At 44.6% G+C, this 25,140-nt stretch overlaps 1 protein-coding gene across 2 annotated transcripts; it reads left to right on the top strand.

The window, feature by feature from the left end:
• Positions 1–1,415: 1,415 nt before the first annotated feature.
• On the top strand, positions 1,416–21,389 carry OPTC (opticin). Of its 2 annotated transcripts, none has more exons than XM_083445591.1 (7): positions 1,416–2,321; positions 6,440–6,662; positions 8,045–8,198; positions 12,916–13,074; positions 15,521–15,723; positions 17,476–17,571; positions 18,281–21,389. In XM_083445591.1, exons 2-7 carry the CDS (start codon positions 6,447–6,449, stop codon positions 18,449–18,451), a joined length of 999 nt encoding a protein of 332 aa, XP_083301717.1. In that variant the 5' UTR covers positions 1,416–2,321; positions 6,440–6,446; the 3' UTR covers positions 18,452–21,389. The 2 variants fall into 2 exon arrangements, with proteins under 2 accessions (XP_083301717.1, XP_083301718.1); XM_083445592.1 differs by lacking the exon at positions 1,416–2,321 and adding an exon at positions 5,331–5,827.
• The last annotated feature ends 3,751 nt before the right edge of the window (positions 21,390–25,140 follow it).

The following is a 25,140-nucleotide window of genomic DNA, read 5'->3' as shown; positions in this document are numbered from 1 at the left end:
TACAAAAGAAGATCAGGCCATTTCCCCCTGATCAATTGGTAATCCTATTTCATATGATATCAGCTACAATGGGTAGATATATACACACTGATTTGTTTTCAGGGGTTAGATGGTGTTGGGTATCTAATGAGTATCTAATGAGTATCCATAGCTGTCAACGTTTCCCATGAGTATCCATTCTGATTTGTGTGGAGGCTAGATGATGTTGCATCAAAGCAAGGGTTAGCCACACTTTTCAGCATATTTCCCAACATTTTCCTTCTAATAAAAAGTCTCATGTTTTGGGGAAGTTGGCCTGTTTGCAAGATCTCCCAATCAACTTCAACCTGAAGCTGGTATCTGACTGAATCTCACCTGAAAATGGCCACAATCTGGAAGTGCCCCCAATGGATGGGTTCAGCAATAAACTGGTAACGGAAGCTCCCCCACCCTCCACCAGTCTCCATATAAGCAGAGAAGCTTCATTTCCTTGATTTTTACATCTTGGCGTGCTATTAAAGATGCAGGGTTGTTTTTTTAAAGCTACTACAACAATGTAATATAATTCCCTTTTAATTGCTTGGAAAGCCTGTACAATCATCCATGCACTTCCTGGACTGGGCAGTCTTTATGCACTTAAACTAATCAATCAATCTGTTAATTACATTCAGATTCTTCTTTGCTCTCTTTGACAGCTATTTCCAATTGTATGGTCCAGACAGAGCACAGAATATTCATCACAAAACAAATTTAATTTAATTTAATTTAAACTAAAAGAAAATTCCTAATAATACTGTCAAAATATTTCATTTCTTATTATGTCGTGTTTCTGCCCTCCCTCCCACTAAGAAAAATGACTACTGCTGCCATAGAAGACCAAAACAGTACTGTAGTACTATTTCTGAGAGGTTTTTATGCCTAGTTTCTGAGGATATATCAGTTCCAGGCTCATGTGTGAAATGACACAAGTTATATACCCTTCTCTCAAAGATGGATCTGATTGGCTTCAAATTACTCCCAGGAGCCCTGTGCAAGTAAGAATCTATATCTATCATCTATATCTATCTATCTATCTATCTATCATCTATCTATCTATCTATCTATCTATCTATCTATCTATATCTATCTATCTATCATCTATCTATCTATCTATCTATCTATATCTATCTATCTATCTATCTATCTATCATCTATCTATCTATCTATCATCTATCTATCATCTATCTATCTATCTATCTATCTATCATCTATCTATCTATCTATCTATCTATCATCTGTTATCTATCTATATCTATCTATCTATCATCATCATCATCTATCTATCATTTATCGTCTATCTATCTATCATCTATCTATCTATCTATCTATCTATCTATCTATCTATCTATCTATATATCACCTGCCTTGCTTGGGCAGCAGAGCAATTTAATCCACTTTAATTGAGCAAGCCAAAATTATGTGCTTGAATCCCTCCCACCACCACACAGACATACAATACTAGCATTTTGGAGGTCACCATGACCCTAAAAATAACCCTAAGAAGCCATTATTGCAAGTAAGAGATATAGTATTATTATTATTGGTGGTGGTGGTGGTGGTAGTAGTAGTAGTGTGCTTTAGTCAGGCACTACTATCATTTGAAATACAGTGGTACCTCGGTCTACGAACAGCCCTGTTAACGAACTATTCGGTGAACAAACTCTGCAAAACTGGAAGTAAGTGTTCCAGTTAGCGAACTTTGTCCTGGAAAATGAATGGAAACTGAACGGTGGAAGGGCACTGGCAGTGGGAAGCCTCAGTAGGAAAAGTGCACCTCGGTTTAAGAATGCTTTGGTTTAAGAACGGACTTCCGGAACAAATTAAGTTCATAAACTGAGGTGCCACTGTATTTAGGAAGGTTCCCAGAAGCAGTGTATGTCCCCAGGGTGTCCTGTGTGAGTTGAAATCATCCCCACACTACAGACCACCTACCAACTTTCCAAACCTACACAAAATTGCAACCGAGTCTGAAAGGTCACTCCCAGGCCTGCAGCATTTCATCCCAACAACAAGACCAGCTTCTTGGAGAAAAGGTTTAACTGAGCATGTTTGTTTTCTGGTGGACTTTGTTAAGGTAGCCATGGGGGGTAAAATGGGAGGGGGTAGCCTGGTGACAGATGGGCTGAATAATCATCATCCTGATTGGCTGCCCTTTCTGCCTGCCCCTGTCCACCCCTCACATCTGCACAGTTGTGTTCCCTCCTCACCGCCACCACTCTCATTAAAAGCTTTTCAGTCCCATCGCACTTGGTGCTACAGAAACACCGAGCCTCTCCTCTCAAGGCAGGCAAGCAGCGAAAGTGGTATGTATGTCAATAATTTGCTCCTCTCCCCCCCCCCTTCCCTCTTCGTTGCTAACAAGCAGAGCTCAAGATCTTTCAGGCTTGGTTACAGGCATGAAAACTACCCGGGGATTGGGACTATTACACAAAGCATGAGTTCTTCCTGCAGTGTGAGGCTCAAAAGCTGGCCATGATATTCCCAATGCTGGATATGATCAGTGGAAGATCTGTGGGGAGTAATGACCACAGCCCTCACATAAAGGCACCTTTCTAGAATGTTTTCTTTTAGGGTTAAATTTACATGTGTCCGTATGTATGCATGTGGGGGGGGGGGCAGAAATGGATGTTACAAACAGATTTCTACTCAGATATGTACATCCACCCATGAAAGACTGTGTGTGTGTGTGTGTGTGTGTGTGTGTGTGTGTGTGTGTGAGAGAGAGAGAGAGAGAGAGAGAGCGCACCTCTGATAATGTTTTGATATGCTTGCAAGCTCTTCCAGATCCTAAAGGCCGTGTGTGCACACAGATGTGTGAGTACACCTATGCTAGGACGTGGGTGGCGCTCTGGTATAAACCACTGAGCCTCTTGGGCTTGCTGATTAGAAGTTTGGTGGTTTGAATCCCCACAACGGGGTGAGCTCCCATTGCTTTGCCCCAGCTCCTGCCTAGCAGTTTGAAAGCATGCCAGTACAAGTAGATAAATAGGTACCACTGCAGCAGGCAGGTAAACAGCATTTCGAAGTGCTCTGGTTTCCGTCACGGTGTTCTGTTGAGCCAGAAGCGGTTTACTCATGCTGGCCACATGACCTGGAAAGCTGTCTGTGGACAAACGCCAACTCCCTCGGCCTGAAAACGAGATGAGCGCCGCAACCCCATAGTCGCCTTTGACTGGACTTAACCGTCCAGGGGTCCTTTATCTTTTTTTTACCTACACATATGCATTCCTATAAAATAGTCATATGTGTGCCTATTTTATTATTTAAATAAATGTAAATATTTATATACCACTTTCCTACCTGATGGTCTACAAGGTAGTTCACTGAAGTAACTACCTTGCAAAAGTCTAAAGAACCACTGTCCACGCAACCACAAAGGCGATACAATGTAAGAAAGACAGCAGCAATAAACCAATAAAGTAGAAACTGTATAACAAATGTATAACCACAGCATATAAAAAACCATACCTTAAACAAAACCATCAGAAGCTGTGGCATTTGAATGGCATAAATGTCATTCATATCTGACAAATCGAAAGGGGGTGGGCATTCCATAAGGTTGGGAGCATCATCATGAAGAAGGACCTTTTCCCTGTTGCTATCAGCCAAATCTCCAAAGTCAAGGGTGGCTAAAAAACAAGTTAGCTCTTCCAGATCCTAAAGGTTAGGTTCAAATATCTGGGTCCCAAACCATTTAGGGATCTGAAGGTTAAAACCAGCATTTATAATTGTGCCTGAAACAAGCTTAAGTAAATGTAATGTAGGCTTCTTGTATGCTTCTGTGGGCGAGCTTCTGTGTCTGTTTGCAAGTATTGGACATATGTGATGCATTGCTGTGGGAACATATTTGAATTTGTGTGTATGTGTGCATGCACCTAGGCTTGTGTAAACACCATGTACATTGATGGTTCTATATATATAATCATTATTATTATTAATCATAAATACACAAACAGATGGAATAAATGCGTTGGCAAACACATTACGATCCAAAAATGGCTGCTGTCCAAGCACTGGCATCTTCCGAACAAAACAGATTCTTATTCCAAGAGAAGTTAATCGGTTTTAAATTCTGTCACTCAGTCTCTGTCTCTTCCTCACATTGTTCAGAGGGGAAACTTTGTACCAGACTCAGAATGCCTCAACCATTGGACCTCTTCCTTGTAGGTGGCTAAAGCTATGGGTTCTAGTCCTGTTCTCTTAAATGTTTTGGATCCTTTCTGTTTTGTTTTGCCAATTGGGAAGGAAGGTGGTGGCCTGGTACCCTGGTCCTGAATGGGGTAACTGTGCCCCTGAAGGACCAGGTGCGCTGCCTGGGAGTCATTTTGGACTCGCAGCTGTCCATGGAGGCACAGGTCAATTCTGTGTCCGGGGCAGCTGTTCACCAGCTCCATCTGATACACAGGCTGAGACCCTATCTGCCCGCGGACTGTCTTGCCAGAGTGGTGCATGATCTAGTTATCTCTCGCTTGGACTACTGCAATGCGCTCTATGTGGGGCTATCTTTGAAGGTGACCTGGAAACTTCAACTAATCCAGAATGCGGCAGCAAGACTGGTGACTGGGAGTGGCCGCCGAGACCACATAACACCAGTCTTGAAAGATCTACATCGGCTCCTAGTACATTTCCAAGCACAATTCAAAGTGCTGGGGCAGACCTTTAAAGCCCTAAACGGCCTTGGCCCAGTATACCTGAAGGAGCGTCTCTACCCCCATTGTTCTGCCCAGACACTGAGGTCCAGCACCAAGGGTCTTCTGGCAGTTCACTCACTGCAAGAAGCCAAGTTACAGAGAACCAGGCAGAGGACCTTCTTGGTAGTGGCACCCACCCTGTGGAACACCCTGCCACCAGATGTCAAAGAGAAAAACAACTACTAGACTTCTGAAGGAAGCCCTGTTTAGGGAAGCTTTTAATGTTTGATGGACTATTGTATTTTAATATTCTGTTGGAAGCCACCCAGAGTGGCTGGGAAACCCAGCCATATGGGTAGGGTATTAATAATAATAATAATATTGATAAGCTGTTGCATCTCCTAGTCATGCTTTCATTCCCTCAGCTGTGAACTGAACCCAAAATAGCTTTCGACAGGGTTCATGCACTTGGCAATCTGGGAGCAAAAATGCAGGTTAAGACCTAAGGAAGAAGCATCCTCTTTATTGTCTGCAACTCACCAAGTTGCTAATGATGCCTCAGCATTCCCACTGGTGGCAGCGGAAGCTTTAACTCCCTCTTTCTGAAGCTTTGCCACCCTGGGTCTGAACGTCCTTTTCTGCTGCAGTCAAATCTGGCTTGTGAGTAAGAGGTGAAGTTGCTCTGGGCCTCTCCGGCATGGCAAAGCAGTCAGGCATGAAAATGACTGAAAGGGGAAGGAGATTAATAATCCCCTCAGGGCTGGAAGCTTCAGCCATTTGTTCCCTGGCGCTGTGAACCTCCACTGCTTGTCCCCCCCAAAAAAACTCCCCGCCGCCTGCAAGCTCTTTATGAAGCTTGTAGTGGAGCTCCTTTTGAAAGTGCCGCAGGGCAAGGTCAGGCGGTCTCTGAAAGCACTGGAAGGTATAGTAATAAGGAGCTAAAGTGGAGGCTTTGATGAGGAGTTGGAGCAGGAAAAAGCAGCAGCCAGATTACTGAGAAGGCAGAGTTGGAAGCGTGGTGCTAGGAAGAAAGGCCTAGTGAGCAGAAAACAATATTGAGGCTCCTTAGGATCTGTCTCTGCCGCAGAGAGTGGAGGCTGCTCCAGAAGGGCAAACCAACCTCAGTCTGACCTCAGCCAACCCCTGCCTCAGAACATAAGAAGAGCCTACTAGATCAGGTCAATGACCCATGGTTTTATTTATTTATCTTATTTTATTACACATATATCCCATATTTTTCTCCATGGAGCTCAGTGTGGTGTACATGGCTCCCTCACTCTCCATTTTATCTCCACAACAGCCCTGTGAGGTAGGTTAGGCTGAGAGGCAGTGACTAGCCCAAGGTCACCCAGTCAGCTTTGCCCTCCATTCTTGAAAAGGGAATCTGTAAGGGGAACCCAGTGTGAGGGTTTCACTGCAAACCTGAATTCTAGATTCATAGGGAACCAGGGTCTTGGTGGTGCTTTCTCAGTGGTGGAAGGAAAGCACTCAGTTTACGTTCAAAAGCTAGCTCCTTTCTTTCCTCTACACGGTACTGAAAGCAGGTTCTAGACCATGCTCTGATGTCAGGTTTTGAAAGGTTCTGCCCATCACCATCCTACTGGAGTCTCTTACAACATACTCAGTGAGGCAATATCTTTTTCATTTTATGGATGCAAAATTAATGCCCAGGTAGACCAACATGCCAAAGGGCATGGCAAAGGGTCTGTGTCAGAACAAGGAATGGTACTCGTCTCGTGCTGGCTTTCTTATGGTGCTTCTGCTCTTGTTGCTCCCCACCTGACACTCAGGCACAGGATGCAGACTGCAGCCTTGGTGGGCATAATATCCGCCCTGTCTCTGGCTCTGGCTGTTCCACTGAAGGAAGATGGAAAGAAGAAGGAGAAGCACAGATCTGCCACTTATGACAGCCTGGATTTAGGCAACTATGACCTCAACCTGGACAACTATGGAGAGGTCATCGATCTCAGTAACTATGAAGAGAACTACGATTATGGAGACCTGGCATCAAAGGTACTATAGAATTGCCACTGAAATGTGAGGTCTGCTATTCAGCAGATTGTTTGTCCTGCTCAGAATCGCAGCTTTAAGTGCCTCCCAATAATTTAGCTGTCCCCAATATTCATACTCTGCCTTTCTAACAACCCACTAACTCTTGCCAGATGGTTGTGTATATAGTGTACATATGCAAAGTGGTGTATTCCGCTTGCAGAATTTGGATTACCCTCAGGCCAAATCACAATTCTGGGTGTACAGTGTGGGTGTACACTTGTATGTAGACATAGTCACCCTGTGCAGAGGCATCAGCTTCTCAGGTTTTACCACCTTACCTCAGGAGCTCAACTGTCGGCAGCAATTTCAATTAGCTATGCACATCTCTTCTACTGTCTCCCACATTTACATTGTTAGCTGCAATAGATTGTACTCTCTATAAATCCTTCACCAACGCTTTTGTCAGGGCAGTTCATAGGCAGCCATCAATATGCTTAAGGAGACCGAAGAGCAACTGCATGCCACGGTCAGGACCATAGTATGCTGGGAGGGGGACCTTCTCCTCCCCTGCCACAGCACCAACAAAAACGACACCAAAGGGAGATTCCCTCCAATTGCAACCAAGAGGGGGATTCGGAGACTGCAGGAGAGGAGGGTTAAGATCTCAAATTCTCCAAATGCCACTGTTCTGTTCCGATTCTGTCACCCTCTCATAACCACCTACATTTACTAGTTAAAGCAACATTTTAATGTAACTTATGATTTAGCCCTCAGAACCAAACTAAATGAGATGCCGTTTCTGCAATTAATTGAATGATTCAATTTTTTCATATAAAAAGGTACCCGATCCAGATTGAGGCCCCCGTATATGCAGGTAGGAGGTTTTAACCCTTTGTCCACCAGTGCAATCTTAGTCTGGACCCCCCACAACTGCTATTCGGATTGGAAGAAAAATGTCCAGTCGTGCAAATGAGAGCTTTTCTTCCCAATGCAAGTAGCAGACACAAATCTTCATCAGAACTGCAGCAGGTGACAAAACGTTAAAGCCTCCTTCTCTGCCTACCCACTGCTACCAGGGTCCTGATCCAGATCAAGACCCCTGCATCCATACATAAAGAAATGTATTGCGATAATCAACTGGCCTCTAATATGGTGAACTGCAATTTCCACAAGAAGGGTGAACTTTCCTTTCAGCTGCTGGGAACATTAGACTATGTAACATTACCCCAGCAAGGGACACCTGACGTGTCTGTGTGCAGAAGAAAAACAACATTGTGTATGAATCGCCCTTAGAAGACCAACCTGGAAACTTCTGCCCTACATATGACTCGGTTTCCCCCTGTGTAAAATGGACTCTGAGCATCATAACTAATGCAATCACAAGACCCTTGCTTTACTTACAGATTGAGGTTGGCACCCTGCCTCCTCCTACCAAGAGCTTGCCGGGGCCTCTGAGCACAACAACTGGGGCAACTGAAATTCCACAAAAGAGCCCACCAACATCCACGGCTGCCAGGCCTCAGGGACCAAGCCTGTTTGGGTCCATAACAGATCAGGGTGAGTAAAACACTGTCACTCAAAACCATTAGTCTTTCTGCATGAAACAAAAACTAAGGATAAGGGTGGCATATGCTGCACAGGAAATTTCAGCATGAAGCAGCTGGTGAAATATTGCCCCAGTTGTAATGCTGGGGTCTCTTGAGGAATGTGAAGCATCTGTGTGTTTCTTCATATCCGTACAGGATGGGTTCCTCAATAGCTACAATTCATGACTGTTTGGAGTGCCATGTTAGGCTTAAGGCATCACACAATACCTGAAGGCCCAAGGAAGGGATGTTTTGTCACATCTGGGAATGAATGGCTCCTTTATTCTTTTGGGACCTTGCTGTGGTGATAGCTTCCTTGTCTTTAGCTCAAAGGGGAGAAGTGATGGTTAAATAAGAAACAGTCTAAAAGCAACAGATCACTAAATATTAAAAGCTTATTGAAGTTGAACATCTAGAAATAAATAAATCACTAAACACCTGATCAGCTTTGCCTGCAAAGCCCTAAACAATCTGCATATATTCGGCAGCATCTGCTTCAGACTTGCTGTTTAACATCAACATGAAAACATCGAGTTGGGTTATCGGGGGTTTTGGAATGCAGCTCTACTTCTCCTTCACATCTGCAGGTGTGGCAGTAGATGGGCTGGACCATTGTGTTGCCTCAGTGATTAACTAGATGAGAACCAACAAACTGAAGCTCAATCCAGATAAGGCTGAGGCGCTGTTACTGATTGGTTCCCCAGACTGGATGGTTTTCTTCCTCTTGATGGGGTTACATTCCCTCTGAAGGAGCGGGAACTCAGCTTGGGGGTCCTTCTGAATCCTTTGCCGTCACTTGAGGCTGAGGTGGCCTTAGTGGCTGGAATACATTCTATCAGATGGGCTGGTGTCTCAGCTTTGCCCCTATCTAGACAGGGATAGCCTAACATCTGTTATCTATGCTCTGGTAACCTTTAGGTTAGACTACTGCAACACATTATACATACCTCTGAAGACAGTTCAGAAACTTCAGCTGGTGCAGAATTCAGCAGCCAGGTTGCTCACCTGGGCCCAACGGTTTGAACACATTACACCAATTCTGGCCCAACTGCACTGGCTGCCAATTAGTTTCTGGGCCCAATTCAAAGTGTTAGTTTTTACCTAAGCCTTAAATGGCTCAGGGCCTCAATACTTCAAGGACTGCCTCTTCCCATAGGAATCTACCTGGGCCTTGTGGCCATCCTCTGAGGTCCTTCTTCATGTGCCTCCTCCATGAGAGGTCTGGAGGAGGCACACAAATGGACACAAGAATGGGCCTTTTCTGTGGTGGCTTCCCATTTGTGAAATGCTCTCCCCAGGGAGGCTCACCTGGCTCCTTCATAACTGTGAGTGCTAGGCAAAAACTTTTCTCTATAACCAGGTCTTTGGCTGATTAATATTCTGTGGCCTTTTAAATGTGTTTGTGGGACTATTGGTTAGTTTTTGTTTTATTGTGTACTTTATTATGTATTTTGTGTTCTCATTTTGTATTTTTCTGTTGTGGACCTCCCTGTGATCTTCAGATGAAGGGTGTTATACCAATTTAATGAACAATATATTATGGTAATAAGCATCCTTCTTCCACCATAAAACAAAAAATTCTGTTCAAGTAAAGCCTGATTTTTTCTTTTTTTCTTTTTAAGAGAATGGTGCTGCTAGTGTTGTATTTATCTCTGCTGCCAGCTTTTATATCTTGCCTGGTTTATTTTTGTATTCCTTTGTTGTCCTTATGTTGTTTTTTCAAACTGCATGCCAGTTTTGAGTATTTTAATTGATGGGAAAAGCAGCTCCCATTTCTTTTGATAAACAAACACACACTGTTGAACATTTAAAAGAGGCGCCTGATTCTTTTCACCTCACCCCCTCTCTGCCCTATGCCCATCCATCTAACAGATGGAAAGAAAGCAATATTTGCTCTGCTTGTACATTTAAAAAGCAAGCAGGCTTGGGCTCCTTATTTGAGACAGGAGAGAAGCTTGATAAAGGAGCTGCTCAGAAACAAACAGAAACGCCAGCAAAGCACCAAGACTTTAATGAGCAGCGACGCAGCGAAAATCGGACAGAGTAGCAATTAGATTAGTGACAATTAAAATCCTGTAGTGAGGGATAAATATCTTTATTCATTTTCTGCCACTCTGAACTGGGACAAATTAAGTAGTAGGCTGAGCGAAATTGTTGGCTTTCTGCTTTGAACTCCTCCACTAATAGATTTGGAGTCTGTTTAGTCCTCTGAATAGGAGGTTTTTTTATTTTAAATACTCAAGCAGTTTTAATTGGTGCCTGGAATCTTGTCACTTTGACTCTGCAATGGGCTGTTGGCTCCAGACGTAACAGCAGCAATGATTTCTCAGTGCAAAAATAACTCCCATTTCCTTTCGGTTGGGTTTCTCTGAATATGAAAGGCCAAACAAAATTCCTGGGGTAACACCATAAGGTTAATAAGGCAATGTTGCACCCTTTGTATTGGACTTGGCCCAGGCTGATTCATTGCTAAGCAGCTATTTGGACTAGTGGTTTGTGATTCGTTTCTTTAATTGGAATTGACTCATTTGTTCCTCTTTTTTGCCTTTTAAAAGAACTTAGCACTCACTTGTGAACAGAGCCAATCTGACACCCCACATTTTCCATATCAGGACATCACAGAAACTCGGCCTGCTCTTTGGTCGTCCTCTCACCTGATAGCAAAATGAGAATGGCAATTCCTTCTATCCCATGCCCACAGTTTTCAGAAAATATTTGAGTCTAGGAGAAATAGCAGATCTATTATTTATCTCTTACATTTCAATCTTACCCTTTCCTCAGGGAGCTCAATGCAGAATACAAGGTTCTGCCCCCTGTATTATCCCCACAACAAACCTGTGAGGCAGCCTAGGTTGAGTAAGTGTGACTGAGCAAGTGACTGGCTCAAGGTTACCTGGTGAGGTGCATAGCAGAACCATGTATGCCAGCCCAAGCTCCTTTGGGAAAAAGTGGGGTATAAATATATACCAGTATACCTGAAGGAGCGTCTCCACCCCCATTGTTCACCCCAGACACTGAGGTCCAGCTCTGAGAGCCTTCTGGCAGTTCCCTCACTGTGAGAAGTGGGGTTACAGGGAACCAGGCAGAGGACCTTCTCAGTGGTGGCGCCCACCCTGTGAAATGCCCTCCCATCAGATGTTAAGGAAATGAACAGCTATCTGAGTTTATTGAAGACATCTGAAGCCAGCCCTGTATCAGGGTCACATCAATGTGTGATGTTTTGCTGTGTTTTTATTTATGTTGGAAGCCACTCAGAGTGGCTGGGGCAACCTAGTCAAATGGGGTGTGTGTATAAGTAATAAGTTGTTGCTGTTGTTGCTGCTGCTGCTGCTGTAGTTTGTTGTAATAATACAAGTATACATTTTGTTTGTTTTATTGCTATGGCTGGTGGATGATGCAAATAAAGATTCATTCATTCAATATACACAAATAATAAAATGAATGTCCAGCTGACAGTTCACTATGTTATGGCTTTCAAAAGAGACAAATGTTTAGCAAGATTTTTCAGGTCATGTGTAGTCATGGACATGTTGGAAAACTAGCCCCATCTGGAGAGGCTGTCCCTTCTCCCTGCTCCCGGAGCTGGTTTACTGGTGATCTGCCTCTGGCTGCATTCCCAGACAGACCAGGGAGATCTTGATATAGGCGACATTTCCCAGCATGGAAAATACACACCCCTTTCTCCCCCTTTCGCAGGGGAAAGAAGAATAGTCAAAAAGTCCCTTTACATATTGTTTATTTCTGACATTATAGCTGTACAGAAAACGTGTCCGATCACTTCAGTTTCCATCCAGCAAGTAAGTGACGAAGACTTCCTTTACAAACACAACAGGAAGGTCTCATATTACACACTGAGCAAATTCCGGTGAACCGCCCTGTGAACTGACTGTAACATTCTTTCCCACAGTCAGCCCCATCATGTGATGTTTTCAAGCTACCAGTTTGCAGCTGCGTTGCTTTCATATCGTAACAGGACATACTGGAGAATTCTCAGGATTGGTTTAGCAAACAAAGGAACACAGTAAAATGCAACATCATTTCAATTAAAAAAGTAATACCAGAAACAATGCATGATGGGAAAATATGATGTGTAAATAGAAAAATGGAAAATGCATTTAAAAAAAAAGTAATACCAAAATGTGAGCACTTAAAGAATGGATGTGTCCAGTAGCTCTAATCCTCTAAAAATTAAATGCTTGTCTTATTCCTTAAAGCAGAGATAGGGAAGTTGTGGCCTTCCAGATGTTGTTGAACTCCACCTCCCTCTGAGCCCTTGCCACTATGGCCAATGCTTAGGAATGGTGGAAACTGTAGCTCAACCACTAGCAGCCGAAATGGTGAGGCAGAGCTACAGAGCCAGCCTCTTGACAATGGTGTTGCTCAGCTTACCTGGGCAGTGCTGGGGTGAGGCAGCATGGCCAGGATGTGGATACCCCAGCTAGAGCACCCAATTTCCTCTGCTGGTGTGTTTGTGCAGCCACAATCACACCACCACTCTGGCTCATCCCAGTGTAATCCAGGTTAAGCTGTATCAATGCTGACCTCAGGAGAGTAGCTCTGTGGCTTTGTCCCACCACATATCTCATTACTGGGTTCAGCAACGATCTCTCCATCTCTGTGCAGGGCCATTCCTAAACTCTTTCACTGATCAGGCCCACATTAACTAGCACTCTCTACCCTGTCTCTAGGTCTTCCCACCTGTTTGGTCTGTGTGTGCATCAGCACCTCTGTGTACTGTGATGACTCTGATCTAGAACACATCCCACCTCTGCCCTTGGAGACCACATATTTCTATGCCCGCTTCAACCACATCAGCAAGATTCAGGCCAGTGACTTCACCGGACTTGGTATGCTATGCTCCTTAGGGCTTCTGGTTACAGTTCTCACACTTGCAAGCTGCTTCACCCCATCTAGGCAGCCTTGTCTGTTACAAGCAAAGTCACCTGTGCAACTCTCTGCTCTTCCTCTCCACTCTCCTGAGGGTGAAATGGGTAATGTGTTTGCCACACGCTTGTCTTGGAAGTGGGTATCTGAATACCAGAGTCTGTTTTCACACTGGCTCTTATTTCATAATGCAATCTGAAAGAAGATTGGGTCGTTGCCAGATTGCAAGCCAAGAATCTGACCCAATCAGGCCCTATTTTCAATGGAAGCAGCAGTGGTAAAGGAATTTGGTTTTGGGCATGTCACCACAAATTCTGCGACGTGGTGAAAGACACATAGAGCTGGCACAGCATAGGCTAGATTCCTACAGGCTTGCTCTGTGGCTATCAAATGTTAAATGGATGTGTGAACAGGCTGAAAGTGTGCTGAAAAATGTGAATGGGGTGAATCTGGGCAAAATCTGGGTTGCAGTGAGCATGACATAATTGCTGCACTACCTGGAACGATATCCACCTTTATTATGTGCTATCACAATGGATTCTGCAGTGATAACCGTGAGTTGAGTTACTAATCTGGGCGTGTGAGGAAGCAATCAAACAAAGCCAGTTTCACTGTTCATCGGGACATAACCTGGTTACATTCATCCCATCCTGGTAGGATTTGAGTGAACTCACCCTTTGATCCCCAAGTCCATTAACAACTGGGCAACCATTTTGAGTTCCAACCATATGTAAAACAAATAAAGATCTCAAATAGTATTCATATGAGCACCAAACTATTCTCTCTTGCACAGCCTGATATTAATTTGACTCCTGTCATATATGATCTTTAGTGCACAAATTATGCGTACAGTATTTTTCGCTCCATAAAACACACTTTTTCCCTCTTAAAATCTATGGGGAAATGTCTGTGCGTCTTATGGAGCGAGTGTGGTCCCTGGGCCTGGGGCGGGGGACCCGGGCTTTCCCCGCCAGCCCCAACCTGCTCTTTGGGGGTGGGGGAAAGCCGGGCTTCCCCCACCGCCAGCCCCGGGGAGCAGCGGGAAGCCTGGAGCAGCCTTTCCGCTGCTCCCTGACCTGCTCTTTGGGTCTATATGCAAAAGAAAAGCTTAGGACTTTTGCTTCTTCTGCAGCCAGGTGCCAGCATATGTAAGGCACAAAGGCTTCCTCATGTTCGTGGTTGCAAAGCATTAGCCCCAAATAACTGTGGCCCAAATGATTTTTTTCTTTCTTAACAAATAAATATGTCAGGATCTGGAGATAGAAAAGACTGCCCAATTTCTGCCAGGCACATACATTTGAGACCTTGTATTCTCAGCCAGTGGAAAGCCTCAAGAGGAATGTAGTTTTCACCTTTGAAGGTTTTGAGCCAATACCAAAAGAAAAGGCTGGCATTTTGCTAGCATCTCACACTGTTTAATACCAGGGGAAACTGGTAGAAGAGAACATGTTCACTTCACAAAGCCTGTCAGCTGTGCAGTTCCTGGGCTGTGCGTTGAAAGCAAGTTGTTTTGTGAGAAATCAGTGTCAGAACAGCTAATTTCATTTTGATTCTTTAAAAAAAAAAAAAAAAGAAGAGGTCATATTCAATTCTGGTGCAATAGAACTTCCTCTTCTTCTCGTGCCTTTTCCAGCCCCTTGTCTGCCCACCCTCCAAATCAGCTTAGGAGAAATTGGGGTACTCTTAAGAGCAGATTTGTGGGGAGGAGAGGAAAAGAAGGCCTCATTGCACCAGTGGAAATGCTGGCACAGCACTGGATACAATCCTGTTACAATACCAGAGGACTCAATATTTCAGTCCACCCCATCAAAGCCCTAGAGAAAGACAAATACAACCAAACATGTCAAAAAGAGGAAGTGGTCCTATTTGGGGCTGAATCTGTGTTACACTCCTGCATCAAGGAGATCCCAGATTCTAGTTGCAGCTCCCAAATGTTGAGAGAGGAGTGTATCCTGCACATTTGCTTTTATCTTACATTTTGTGCATGCATTGAAGCAGCCTTTCAGTGGCATGTTTCTTTAGCTGCTTTTATTTTCTTTAAATAGCATATATGTACTCCAGTGCTGGTGTTCGTAGTAATATTGTAATTAAAACAACAGCACCAAACCTCAGGTGGCATCTGCGAAATTGACAATTTCCCCTAACCTTGTCAGTTCACCAGAGATCACTGCAACAAGTGTGTGTGTGTGAGGGGAGGGAGGTGGGTTGAACAGGCAACTGATGCAGAAATGGGCTTGTACAGGGGCTATCATCAACTACCAATGCGAAAGTACATCCCAGTCTACTCTCACTCTCTTGGAAGGGATGTGTGGTCTCATTTAAAATAGGAAACACTATGGTAGTGATGCGCATTAACTGATTTCCAAGTGATCACCTGTGATTTGGCTCCCAAAACTATTTTTTCCACAGCAAAATTGAAACGAATTGACCTCACAAGCAACTTTATTTCCTGGGTGGATGAAGACGCTTTCAGGATGCTGCCTTCCTTGCAAGAGCTTGTCCTCCCTGAAAACCAATTGACTTCCCTGCCTGAGTTGCCCAGTTCCATTGTGCAGCTGGACGCCCGCTTTAATGCAATCCAGAGTGCAGGCATTCAACCGGAAGCCTTCAAGGTGAGCATCTCTCAAATGCTGCAAGGCCTAGATTAAGACCCCTTCCACTATTTGCTGCTGCTTTTTTGATTGTTCTCATTCCATATTGGTAAGAGAAGGTTGTTCTACATGGATGTTCTGCATCATTTCACAAGTGTTTTGGGGTGGGGACAGACAACGTGAGTGAAGCATTCACATGATCTAGGGTACAAAGTGATTGCCCCTGGTGTTGTGGACCTCTTAATGGACCTGAGCTATAGAGGCTGATCAATCTCATTGATTGCTGCTACTTGCCATGTCACTGAGTCACTACAGCCCTACCTGGGATTTGGGCGAATTATCACCAGGTTTGAGCCCTCTCCTTGTGGTTTCTTGATTTGCTTTAGAACAGGAGTAAGCAACGTGGGGTCCTCCAGATGTTGTCCCAACTCCCATCAGCATAACTGATTATTGGAGGTGATGTCTAGCAATATCTGGAGGGCATCACTTTGGCTGCTCATGCTTTAGACATTAACCATTGGTGATGAACCCAGCAGTGGAATTCTGGAAGGTCTGGGGATGGGGCTCCCTTATTAAGGTAAAGGTAAAGGTAAAGGTACCCCTGCCCGTACAGGCCAGTCGTGACCGACACTGGGGTTGCGCGCCCATCTCGCTTAAGAGGCCGAGGGCCAGCGCTGTCCGAAGACACTTCCGGGTCACGTGACCAGCGTGACGAAGCTGCTCTGGCGAGCTTGCACCAGAGCAGCACACGGAAACGCCGTTTACCTTCCCGCTGTAAAGCGGTACCTATTTATCTACTTGCACTTAGGAGTGCTTTCGAACTGCTAGGTGGGCAGGAGCTGGGACCGAACGACAGGAGCTCACCCTGCCGCGGGGATTCGAACTGCCGACCATACGATCGGCAAGTCCTAGGCGCTGAGGTTTTACCCACAGCGCCACCCGTGTCCCATTATTACCTTGAGGTCTCTGCATTTAACCTTTTGTCTATGTTTTATGCTAACAAACAAAAAAACACAATATAAAGCTGTAGAAAATCAATGTTCATTGGTACTACATCCTATGTAACAGACGTTTAGTAGGCTCCAAAGCACCCAAGACTTTTTGCCATCTGTTTGTCTCTTTGCCTGGGTGCTTAAAGGTAAGAAGGCAGTCATTTCTATTCCAACCTGTATGGATTCATTAAAAAAATTCATAATTTTATTCATAAGAGTTTATTCATAAAAAGCAGCATTGTTTCTTTTCTGCTGCAGTTCATTCCCAGCATCTTGCTGTCTGTTTGCTATTTTTCATAAGTTCTGCCATAATTATTGTTGCTGTTATTGATTCCACACCTGCACTTGCTAATTGAGGCAGAGGTGGGGCAGTGGTTAAATCCTATTAGGTTGGCTGGGTGCTTAGAGGTTTGCCAGAGAAAGCCGGATTTGAACACACATACACACACCATCACAGCTCCTGAACAGGTAGATATGCAAACTGTAGCAATATCTGCTCCAATGGCTGCTTAGGATGGAATTCTCTGACATCCTTATGAGGAACCACAATTTGATGTAATATTTTGGGTTCCTCCTATCATCTGTGGAGGCCCAGCTTCCTGCTGGGTTAGATTTTTACCCCTGCATGAACCCTTAGCTGCTTTGTCCTGGATTTCAATCTGCTAGGGCCTAGCCAAGCTGACTTCTTTGGAAAACTCACATTTCCATTTGAAAATCCTGGGACGCCTCACTTGAACACTCAAGGAGGCAAAGGGCTGATAGTCCTTCCTTCTGCTTTCAGGATCTGAAGAAGCTGGAGTTCCTTCATCTGTCTGACAACAAACTGGATTACATTCCCATGCTGCTGCCTGAGAGACTGAGGTCTTTGCATCTACAGGTGAGAGAGTGACGATGAACTCTTTAAATGAGAGAGAGAGGACACCAACAGCCAAAGCACAAGCCTCTGAGAGACTCAGTCGTTTGCCGTTCATTTCCTTTCAGATTACAGTGGTACCTCAGGTTACATACGCTTCAGGTTACAGACTCCGCTAACCCAGAACTTTGCTTCAGGATGAAAACAGAAATCGGGCAGCGGCAGTGGGAGGCCCCATTAGCTAAAGTGGTGCTTCATGTTAAGAACAGTTTCAGGTTAAGAACAGACCTCCAGAATGAATTAAGTACGTAACCAGAGGTACTACTGTACTGTTAAAAAGCAAGGAGCAGTTATAATGTGGGCTCATGCATTATCTTTGCCATTATTTCTCTAATTGCATGTGATCTGTACCTACCAATATTCTTTCCCTGTCTTGCAATTGCGATTGAACCCTAAATGGGGTCTCTTGCCAACCTCCATGACCAACGCCATGCCCCGCAAGAGACCTGGATGCATTCAATCAGACCCTAAGTGTTTTGAAGTCCATGTCCACCCTGGACTATACTGGTGAAGGCCCTCTCCAGTTAGCTATCATGCCCCCCAAGGCTTGCTGATTGGTCTGAACAAGGGAAAACACTAATAACTTCGAACCTCTTCTTGATCTGAGTGTTGGTGATTCCCCCCCCCCTCCACCAGCCCCACCTGGTGATCGCTTCTCAGTTTCCTTCCCTAGAACAACAACATCCAGACCATGCACGTAGACACGTTCTGCGACAGCAGGGACCACAGCCACATCCGCCGGGCTCTGGAGGACATCCGCTTGGACGGCAACCCCATCAACCTGAGCCTCTTCCCCAGTGCTTATTTCTGCCTGCCTCGCCTGCCCACAGGCCGCTTCTACTGAATGGAGCAGCAACCATTCACCTCCAGCTGGCACCATAAGCCTAAGGGGAACAGATTTCAAGAGAAAGTGACCCTGGTATGAATTTCACTGCCAGGGAGAAGTGATGCTGCTGGACTGCTCCCTTGGACTGCCTCCTCTTTCTCCCTTTTTCAACTTAGTCCTTCTCATTTACTTGAGTATATCTGGTGCTGGGCTGCATAAGCACCATTAATCCTTGATCTGCCAGTGCTGGGAAGAAGAATCAATGACTCTAGTGCTATTTTTAAAAAATTAAGCATTCACTCAGTACATCTTCTTCTCATTCTCCTTTAATCCTAATGTGCAACTGTCAAGATACTTGCTAGAAAAGATTGACAGATCAATTGAGGTTCCTTTTCTGAGACTCCACCTTGCAATTTCCTTCCATGAAGCAACGGATTTGTGCAGCTTTATGACTTGGCATCCTATTCTAAAGCATCTTCTTCAAGATTCACAACTAGTCCAGTTTTGGATCCCTGGGTTGCTCTGTAGCTGACCTTCCATTCTTGATTCCCCACCACCAAACTCCCCCAGCCTGACACCACCACCTGCTGCTATTGTAGTTTGGGGACCTTTTGCACTTTTGCAGATGCCCCCTCTGGGTCCTGACCTTTCGACCCTCTTTATCCTGGCAGAGTATCTGCTGCATATTAATTGTGCTGCACAATAACACAGCCTTTTGTGCAAATCAGGGCCTCTCATGGAGGATGCAGCTGGTGTGCTTCCAAGCCCACATGTAGGCTTGGATCAACACACAGGAGAATTTGTCTAAGGCTCAGATATTACAGAATCAGGACAATGTGGGATGTCTTTGCTGGTCTCAGGCACACCATCCTTCCCTTCTGGATTTGGGCCTGAAGGACCAAGGAAAAGGGGGGGGGAGATGCATGAAGGGTAAGTTGTAAGAAAGCACAGTTGTAACATTGCACAACATCGTGGTTGATGGAGGGGCCCAGCTGTTAAGGTGTCGACCTTGACTTCTAATTTCCTGGTTTTGTTGAGTTTGAGTCAACTCAGGACTTAAACCAGCATATATATTTTTAATCCTTTAATTTTCCTGGTTTTTTAAAAGCAAATGTATTAAAATATTAGGATCTCTTAAACATGAAAGTAGCTTTTTTGCAGGAATGATTTTTTTGAATGTAATCGTTAGTTCTCGTTGTATAGCTGAAAAGGGTGTGTTGGGCTGTGGGAGCAGGAGGAGTTCTGTGGTTACATGAGGTGTGTGGTAGTAGAGCATGTATTGTATGGTTGTGTTGTGTTGCATGGTTGCAGGGCTGTGTGGTTGAGGGCTGTGTGAGTGATTGCTGTGGAGGATGATTGCAAGGAATGTGATTGTGTGGAATTTTGTCTTATCAGAAGGTTGCATTGTTGCAGTGGTGGGTGGGGCTACATGGTAACGTCACTGATTGGTCAGTTGCAAAGTGTGTGTGGTTGTGTGATGTGTGTGAGTGTATGTGGTGCTCACAACAGGTTTTCAAGTTTCCAAAAGTGCCCTGGGCCCCCAAAACATTGGTGCCTCCATGTCACTATTACGATATATTCCAAAACTAAAGAAATACTTATTGCACATGGAATCCATTAGGTGGCTCCCTCTTCAAACACAGTAATCCTGGCAAAATTCATGCTTCAAAATTCAATTTGTACAAACACCACCTTATTTCTCCGGTAGTTGCTGCCATAGATTTTAATGTGGGAGGAAAATATTAGTAGCTTTTGAACCCCTGTTGCATGCACAAACACACACTCAATCTGGATCAGGACCACAATTGCCCAAAAGGTTAAAACTGCCTCTAAGCCATCCCCGGCTTTAAAAAACAACAGCTGCTTTTAAAGGCACATATATGTGGCTCACATAACATGCAATTTGGCCCTAAATGTGTGATAATGGAGCAGGTCGTAATTGTTTAGTGCTGTGAAGAAAACACTCGGCATGTGCTCAGATGCACTATGTGGTTGTGCCAGGCTACAGTGGAGGGAGAGTTAAGATCTGGTCCCATTGTGGTCAGGCAAAGCGATCAGGTCCATTGGCTCCTCTTCTAGCTGAACTGCTTCTATTCCAGCTGGATTTTTGCAGGACTTCAAGAATGGGTGCCTGAGTCTGCTTCTTTTCTGCCTCCTTTTACCCATTTTTGTTGTGTCTTGTAGACTGAAAGCTTCTTAGCTTGTTTTTAATTATGTTATCAACGTTGCTATGGGAGGTTTTAATATGTTCTGGAGCCATCTAATTAATGGTATACGTGTGCAATCGTTTGATTAAAATAAAATACAAACTAAAGTGAAAATTAATTTTCTAAATACTTCTGATTGATTTCTGTTAACCTAATGAAAGTTAAAGGTTAAATCCTGGGGGGTTGCAGCCAGGCCCATGCAAAGCAGGGAAGGGGGGGCATTGTGTACACTTGCCCCAGACCTCAGAGGGCTAAGTTGGGGGTGGGGGCTACCAGAGACTGCCTGCTTTTTTGTTTGAGTTTATAATTTTATTCTAACAAGACTCCCGCCCCCGGCCTCAGACAAGTTCTGCATGGGGTTGGTTTTAGCACTAAGTAAATGGTCCCATCAGTGCAAGGATTTCTGCCTGGCCAATGGAACTTCCCCCTTCCCCCTGTAAATTTGTTTTCAGGGTTCCTAGGAACAAATTTGGGGCGATAGGGCACACACAGGTGGAGGCAATCCTTGTGCTGATGGGACAGTTGCGGTGAGATCCCAAGATAATAAGTAGGTAGGCTGGGTCTACTCTTTAAAATAAAAAGGTAGTCAAATCCCTCAATTTCAAACCTGCATTGCAAAGTTTACATTGCTATGAAACGGAATAAAAGTGGAAGCTCCAACACAATTTGAATGGTTCAGGTCAGAGGATCTGCGATATAGCAACCTGCCCCAGAAGCTACATTAAAATCCGGCCTGATAGATCTGTGGAGAAGTCATCTATTTCTTTAAAATTATGTATTAGAAGAATAAATTCAAAGATCACATTTGCCCATATGTTTGTGTGTTTTTTGTAACTTCTTCCTTAAGATCTTGTTCTTAAAGTTGAATAAATACATGGAAAATCTGTTTCAGATAGACAGAAGCCTGAAGAAACATCAAGAAGCATTTGATTCAGCACCAACCTTCTGCTAAATTCAATTAGATGGAAATGATGTGGAGGAGAATATAATCCCTTTGCTTAAGTGCGCAGTCTCTAGGAAGCAAAAGAAGAAAGGGAAGGGGGGAACATTTCACTTTGTTGTTTTTTCTTCTTCTCCTGCAGTGATTCTGCTCAACCAAAATCACACACTTCTCTGCCCCGAAAGCCCACAAGATCTGTTGGGTTTCTATGAAATTCTCATGCACAAAACACTGTTTAGTGTCTACAGCAGAGTGATAAGAAGTGCACATGGCTGTATCATAATGCACATAGAAGGTGGGTCACCAGTGATTGTCTAAATCCATTTTATGTGAAGCAGCCAAACCTCATTAGTGAAATTTCCATTTAGCAGTCCCATTGTTTGGGCTGGAGAGGAGAGAGAGGTTAAGGATGCTGGAGGAGGAGGAGGAGGGGGGGGAGAGAGAGAGAGAGAGAGAGAGAGAGAGAGGAAACATTAAGGGGGTATTTAGAAGAACTGGCATGTATTCTGTTACTGGCATGGATTTACAGGGTGAGGGGTATCAGATCTTGCTTTAAATCCCCAACTCATCGCTTTAAATTTCTTTCTACTCTCTCCTAGAAAAAAAAAGCAATAGAAAGCAACAAATTCCCCAAGATTTTTTTGTTTAATCTCCAGTGAAATAATTTTAAACACCTATTGTTGCACCATTCTTTGGACAGCAACAGCCATCACTGTTGTTATTGTTAAAAAGTTTTATGGGGTGTCCCCCACCCCACTGCAATATTTGGGCCTACAAAGAAATGGAAAGTATTGCTCGCACAATGCAAGACAGAACCGAGTGCCTTTAAGAGAGAATCAGTATGCACTTTTCTTCCTTGAGCCACTAGGTGGGGCAACAGAATGTTGTCAAAATACCCACCTCTGTAAACTGCTTTCTTAATCTCTGCTGTTAAGGGTTTTTATCTCCCTTCTGCTGCTGTTTTAATATTTAAACTGATTATCTAAATCAATGGGAATCGTGAGCTCCTGCCCTTCAGTTAACAGCATCGTCTATATCCTACTGGCTGGTTGCTGGGAAACACACACTTTGAATGGAACTTGTGCTAAAGGAAAAATAAAGAGGACGGACGGCCCCCGCCCCCAAGAAACCTAAAGCAAAATTGCTAGGAAGAAGCATTTCTGAAACAGTGGAATTTCTCTCTTATTGGGAAAACCGTTTCTGTTGGGTGTTGGTGAAACTGGGTATTATGACTGAGGAGGCCTCCAGACTGTCACTCTCTTGTGGGAGGGATTCACCAATTAAAGTGAATTGATGGTCTCTGTCATCCTAGTGTAATATATCACTTTTTAAAAATAGACTTTTTAGGGTTGGGAAAGTGACAGGAAAACACATTGAACAGTGCAGGTTGAACAAATGTTGAACCAGATGATACACCCCACAATTTGTTCCCTATTCCTAATAACAATCCACTGGCCTTCAAAGTTTGCCCTTTCTAGAGGGGGAGCGGCAAGGCAGCAGGAGGTTGGCATAGTGCAGATATACTGGACACCTGTGCAGAGCCTGTACATACAAGGAAGTATTTGTGTGCTGGATTTTCTCTGCAGACAACCACACAGGAACAACTGCAGGAATGGAGAAACTTTGGCTGCTGAACTACAACTCCCATCATTCACTGGCCATGGTGCCTGGGGCTGGTGGAAGTTGGAATCCTACGCTATCCAGAGCGTTACAGCTTCCCCCATCCCTGACGTTGCAGTCTGGTGCCTAAAGGGCTGTGTTTATGGAGCAACATTAGGAGAACTGAAACTCTAGAGCTTGGCCTAGTTTCTGGTGAGGGTGTGGCCCTGCTGAGCTGGTGCAGATATGTGCTTGGATATGGGAAAGAATCCAGGAGCAAAAAAGCAGCTGGTGATGAGAAGGAAAGGAATTGGCCTTGAGCAAATGCAAGGGAACGGTAGCCATTTGCTGACTTGCCATGAGAGCAATTAGTCTACCAAATGGCCTCTCCCATGGGAAGAGAGAGAGGCTGACTCATGTGAGAAATTGCAAATTGAACTGGACAGAGCTCTGAGAAGGAGACTCAGGGGAGCAATGCAGCATCAGCAAGGGATGGATGGGCACACTGTGTATTTGCATGGGGAAAGGAAGTACTTGCAAGGAAGAACACACATGGACACCCACGTCTCTCTGTGTATATGCATGCACGTGCACACATGCACACACATACATATCTGCATGTATTCCTGCACTCAAAAGCAACGGACACAAAATGTAGATGAAGCAAACGATGCCCAAGCCCAGATCTATATACAGTGGTGCCTCGCAAGACGAAAAGAATCCGTTCCGCGAGTCTTTTCGTCTTGCGGTTTTTTCGTCTTGCGAAGCAAGCCCATTAGCGGATTAGCGCTATTAGCGCTATTGGCAGTTTAAGGGCTATTAACGGCTTTTTAAGGCTTAAGGGATTAGCGGTTTAGCTGCTAAAAAGCTTAGCGCTTCAGAAAAAGGGGTTGGGGAGCGGGAAAAAAAACTCAAAAATTTTCGTCATTTTCGTCTTGCGAAGCAAGCCCATAGGGAAATTCGTCTTGCGAAGCGCCTCTGAAAACGGAAAACCCTTTCGTCTTGCGGGTTTTCCGTCTTGCGAGGCATTCGTCTTGCGGGGCACCACTGTACATACAAAGGATTTCTACATGGGTCTGGTTCTTTCTCCTGGTTTAATGCATAGCTGTCAATGTTTCCCTTTTTTAAAGGGAAATTCCCTTATTCCGAATAGGATCCCTCGCAAGAAAAGGGAAAAGTTGACAGCTATGGTTTGATGGCTGACTTCCAAAGCAGAGATTCAGAAATATTTTCTGGGTGGTGGAAAAGGGACAGGTATGATATAGCAGGGGAGAAACCCATTCTAGTGCATCACTTATTATGGCCTTGTGGGTATTGCGGGAGGTGGGAGTGTGGATTTAAGGAGGTAAGAGGCATCTTTGCTGTGTTTCAGCCATGTCTGATCATTCCAGGATTTACCTTTGATTATCACGGAGCATAAAGAGAATCCAATGTTCTTAAAATACCCTTTCTTGCTGTTTAATATTGAATGTATCAAGGCCTGAGATGAATCTCTGCCCACCTACAGTGAACACACCTTGCCCAGCATTCCAAGTGGCACCCCTGACCAGGTGCCAGAGGGTGGTGCTGGTGATGCTGAAAGCATCAATTCCAAGAAAACCTGCACCCCAATATATCACAGCAGCTTTCCCCGACAAATGTCTGCACAAACACAGCCCCTCCGCGAATACCAAACAGAAAACAACCTCTGGCTCTTGGATAGATCCACAGAGTCTTCTTTGCTCTGTCCAGTGACGTTGCTCTTCTTTCTGCTTGAACAGCCCTGTGCTGCCTTCCTCCTGCCTGTGAGCTTCCACCCCCCCCCCCTTGTACTGCTGCTTACGCAGCGAGCACAGAGGCAGATGCATAGAGGACACGGGTTCTGCCTCGCTCACTCTTTCCATCCCAGGTGCTCTCTGTGTGCCCATAAACCATCCCTCCTCTCTCATTCCATGCAACTCTCCTCTCCCTCGCTTTCTCTC

The sequence above is a fragment of the Podarcis tiliguerta genome, assembly GCF_965153285.1.
Source record: "Podarcis tiliguerta genome assembly, chromosome: 6".
Classification (NCBI taxonomy): Eukaryota; Metazoa; Chordata; class Lepidosauria; order Squamata; family Lacertidae; genus Podarcis; species Podarcis tiliguerta.
This window is presented reverse-complemented; position numbering and strand designations above follow the sequence as displayed.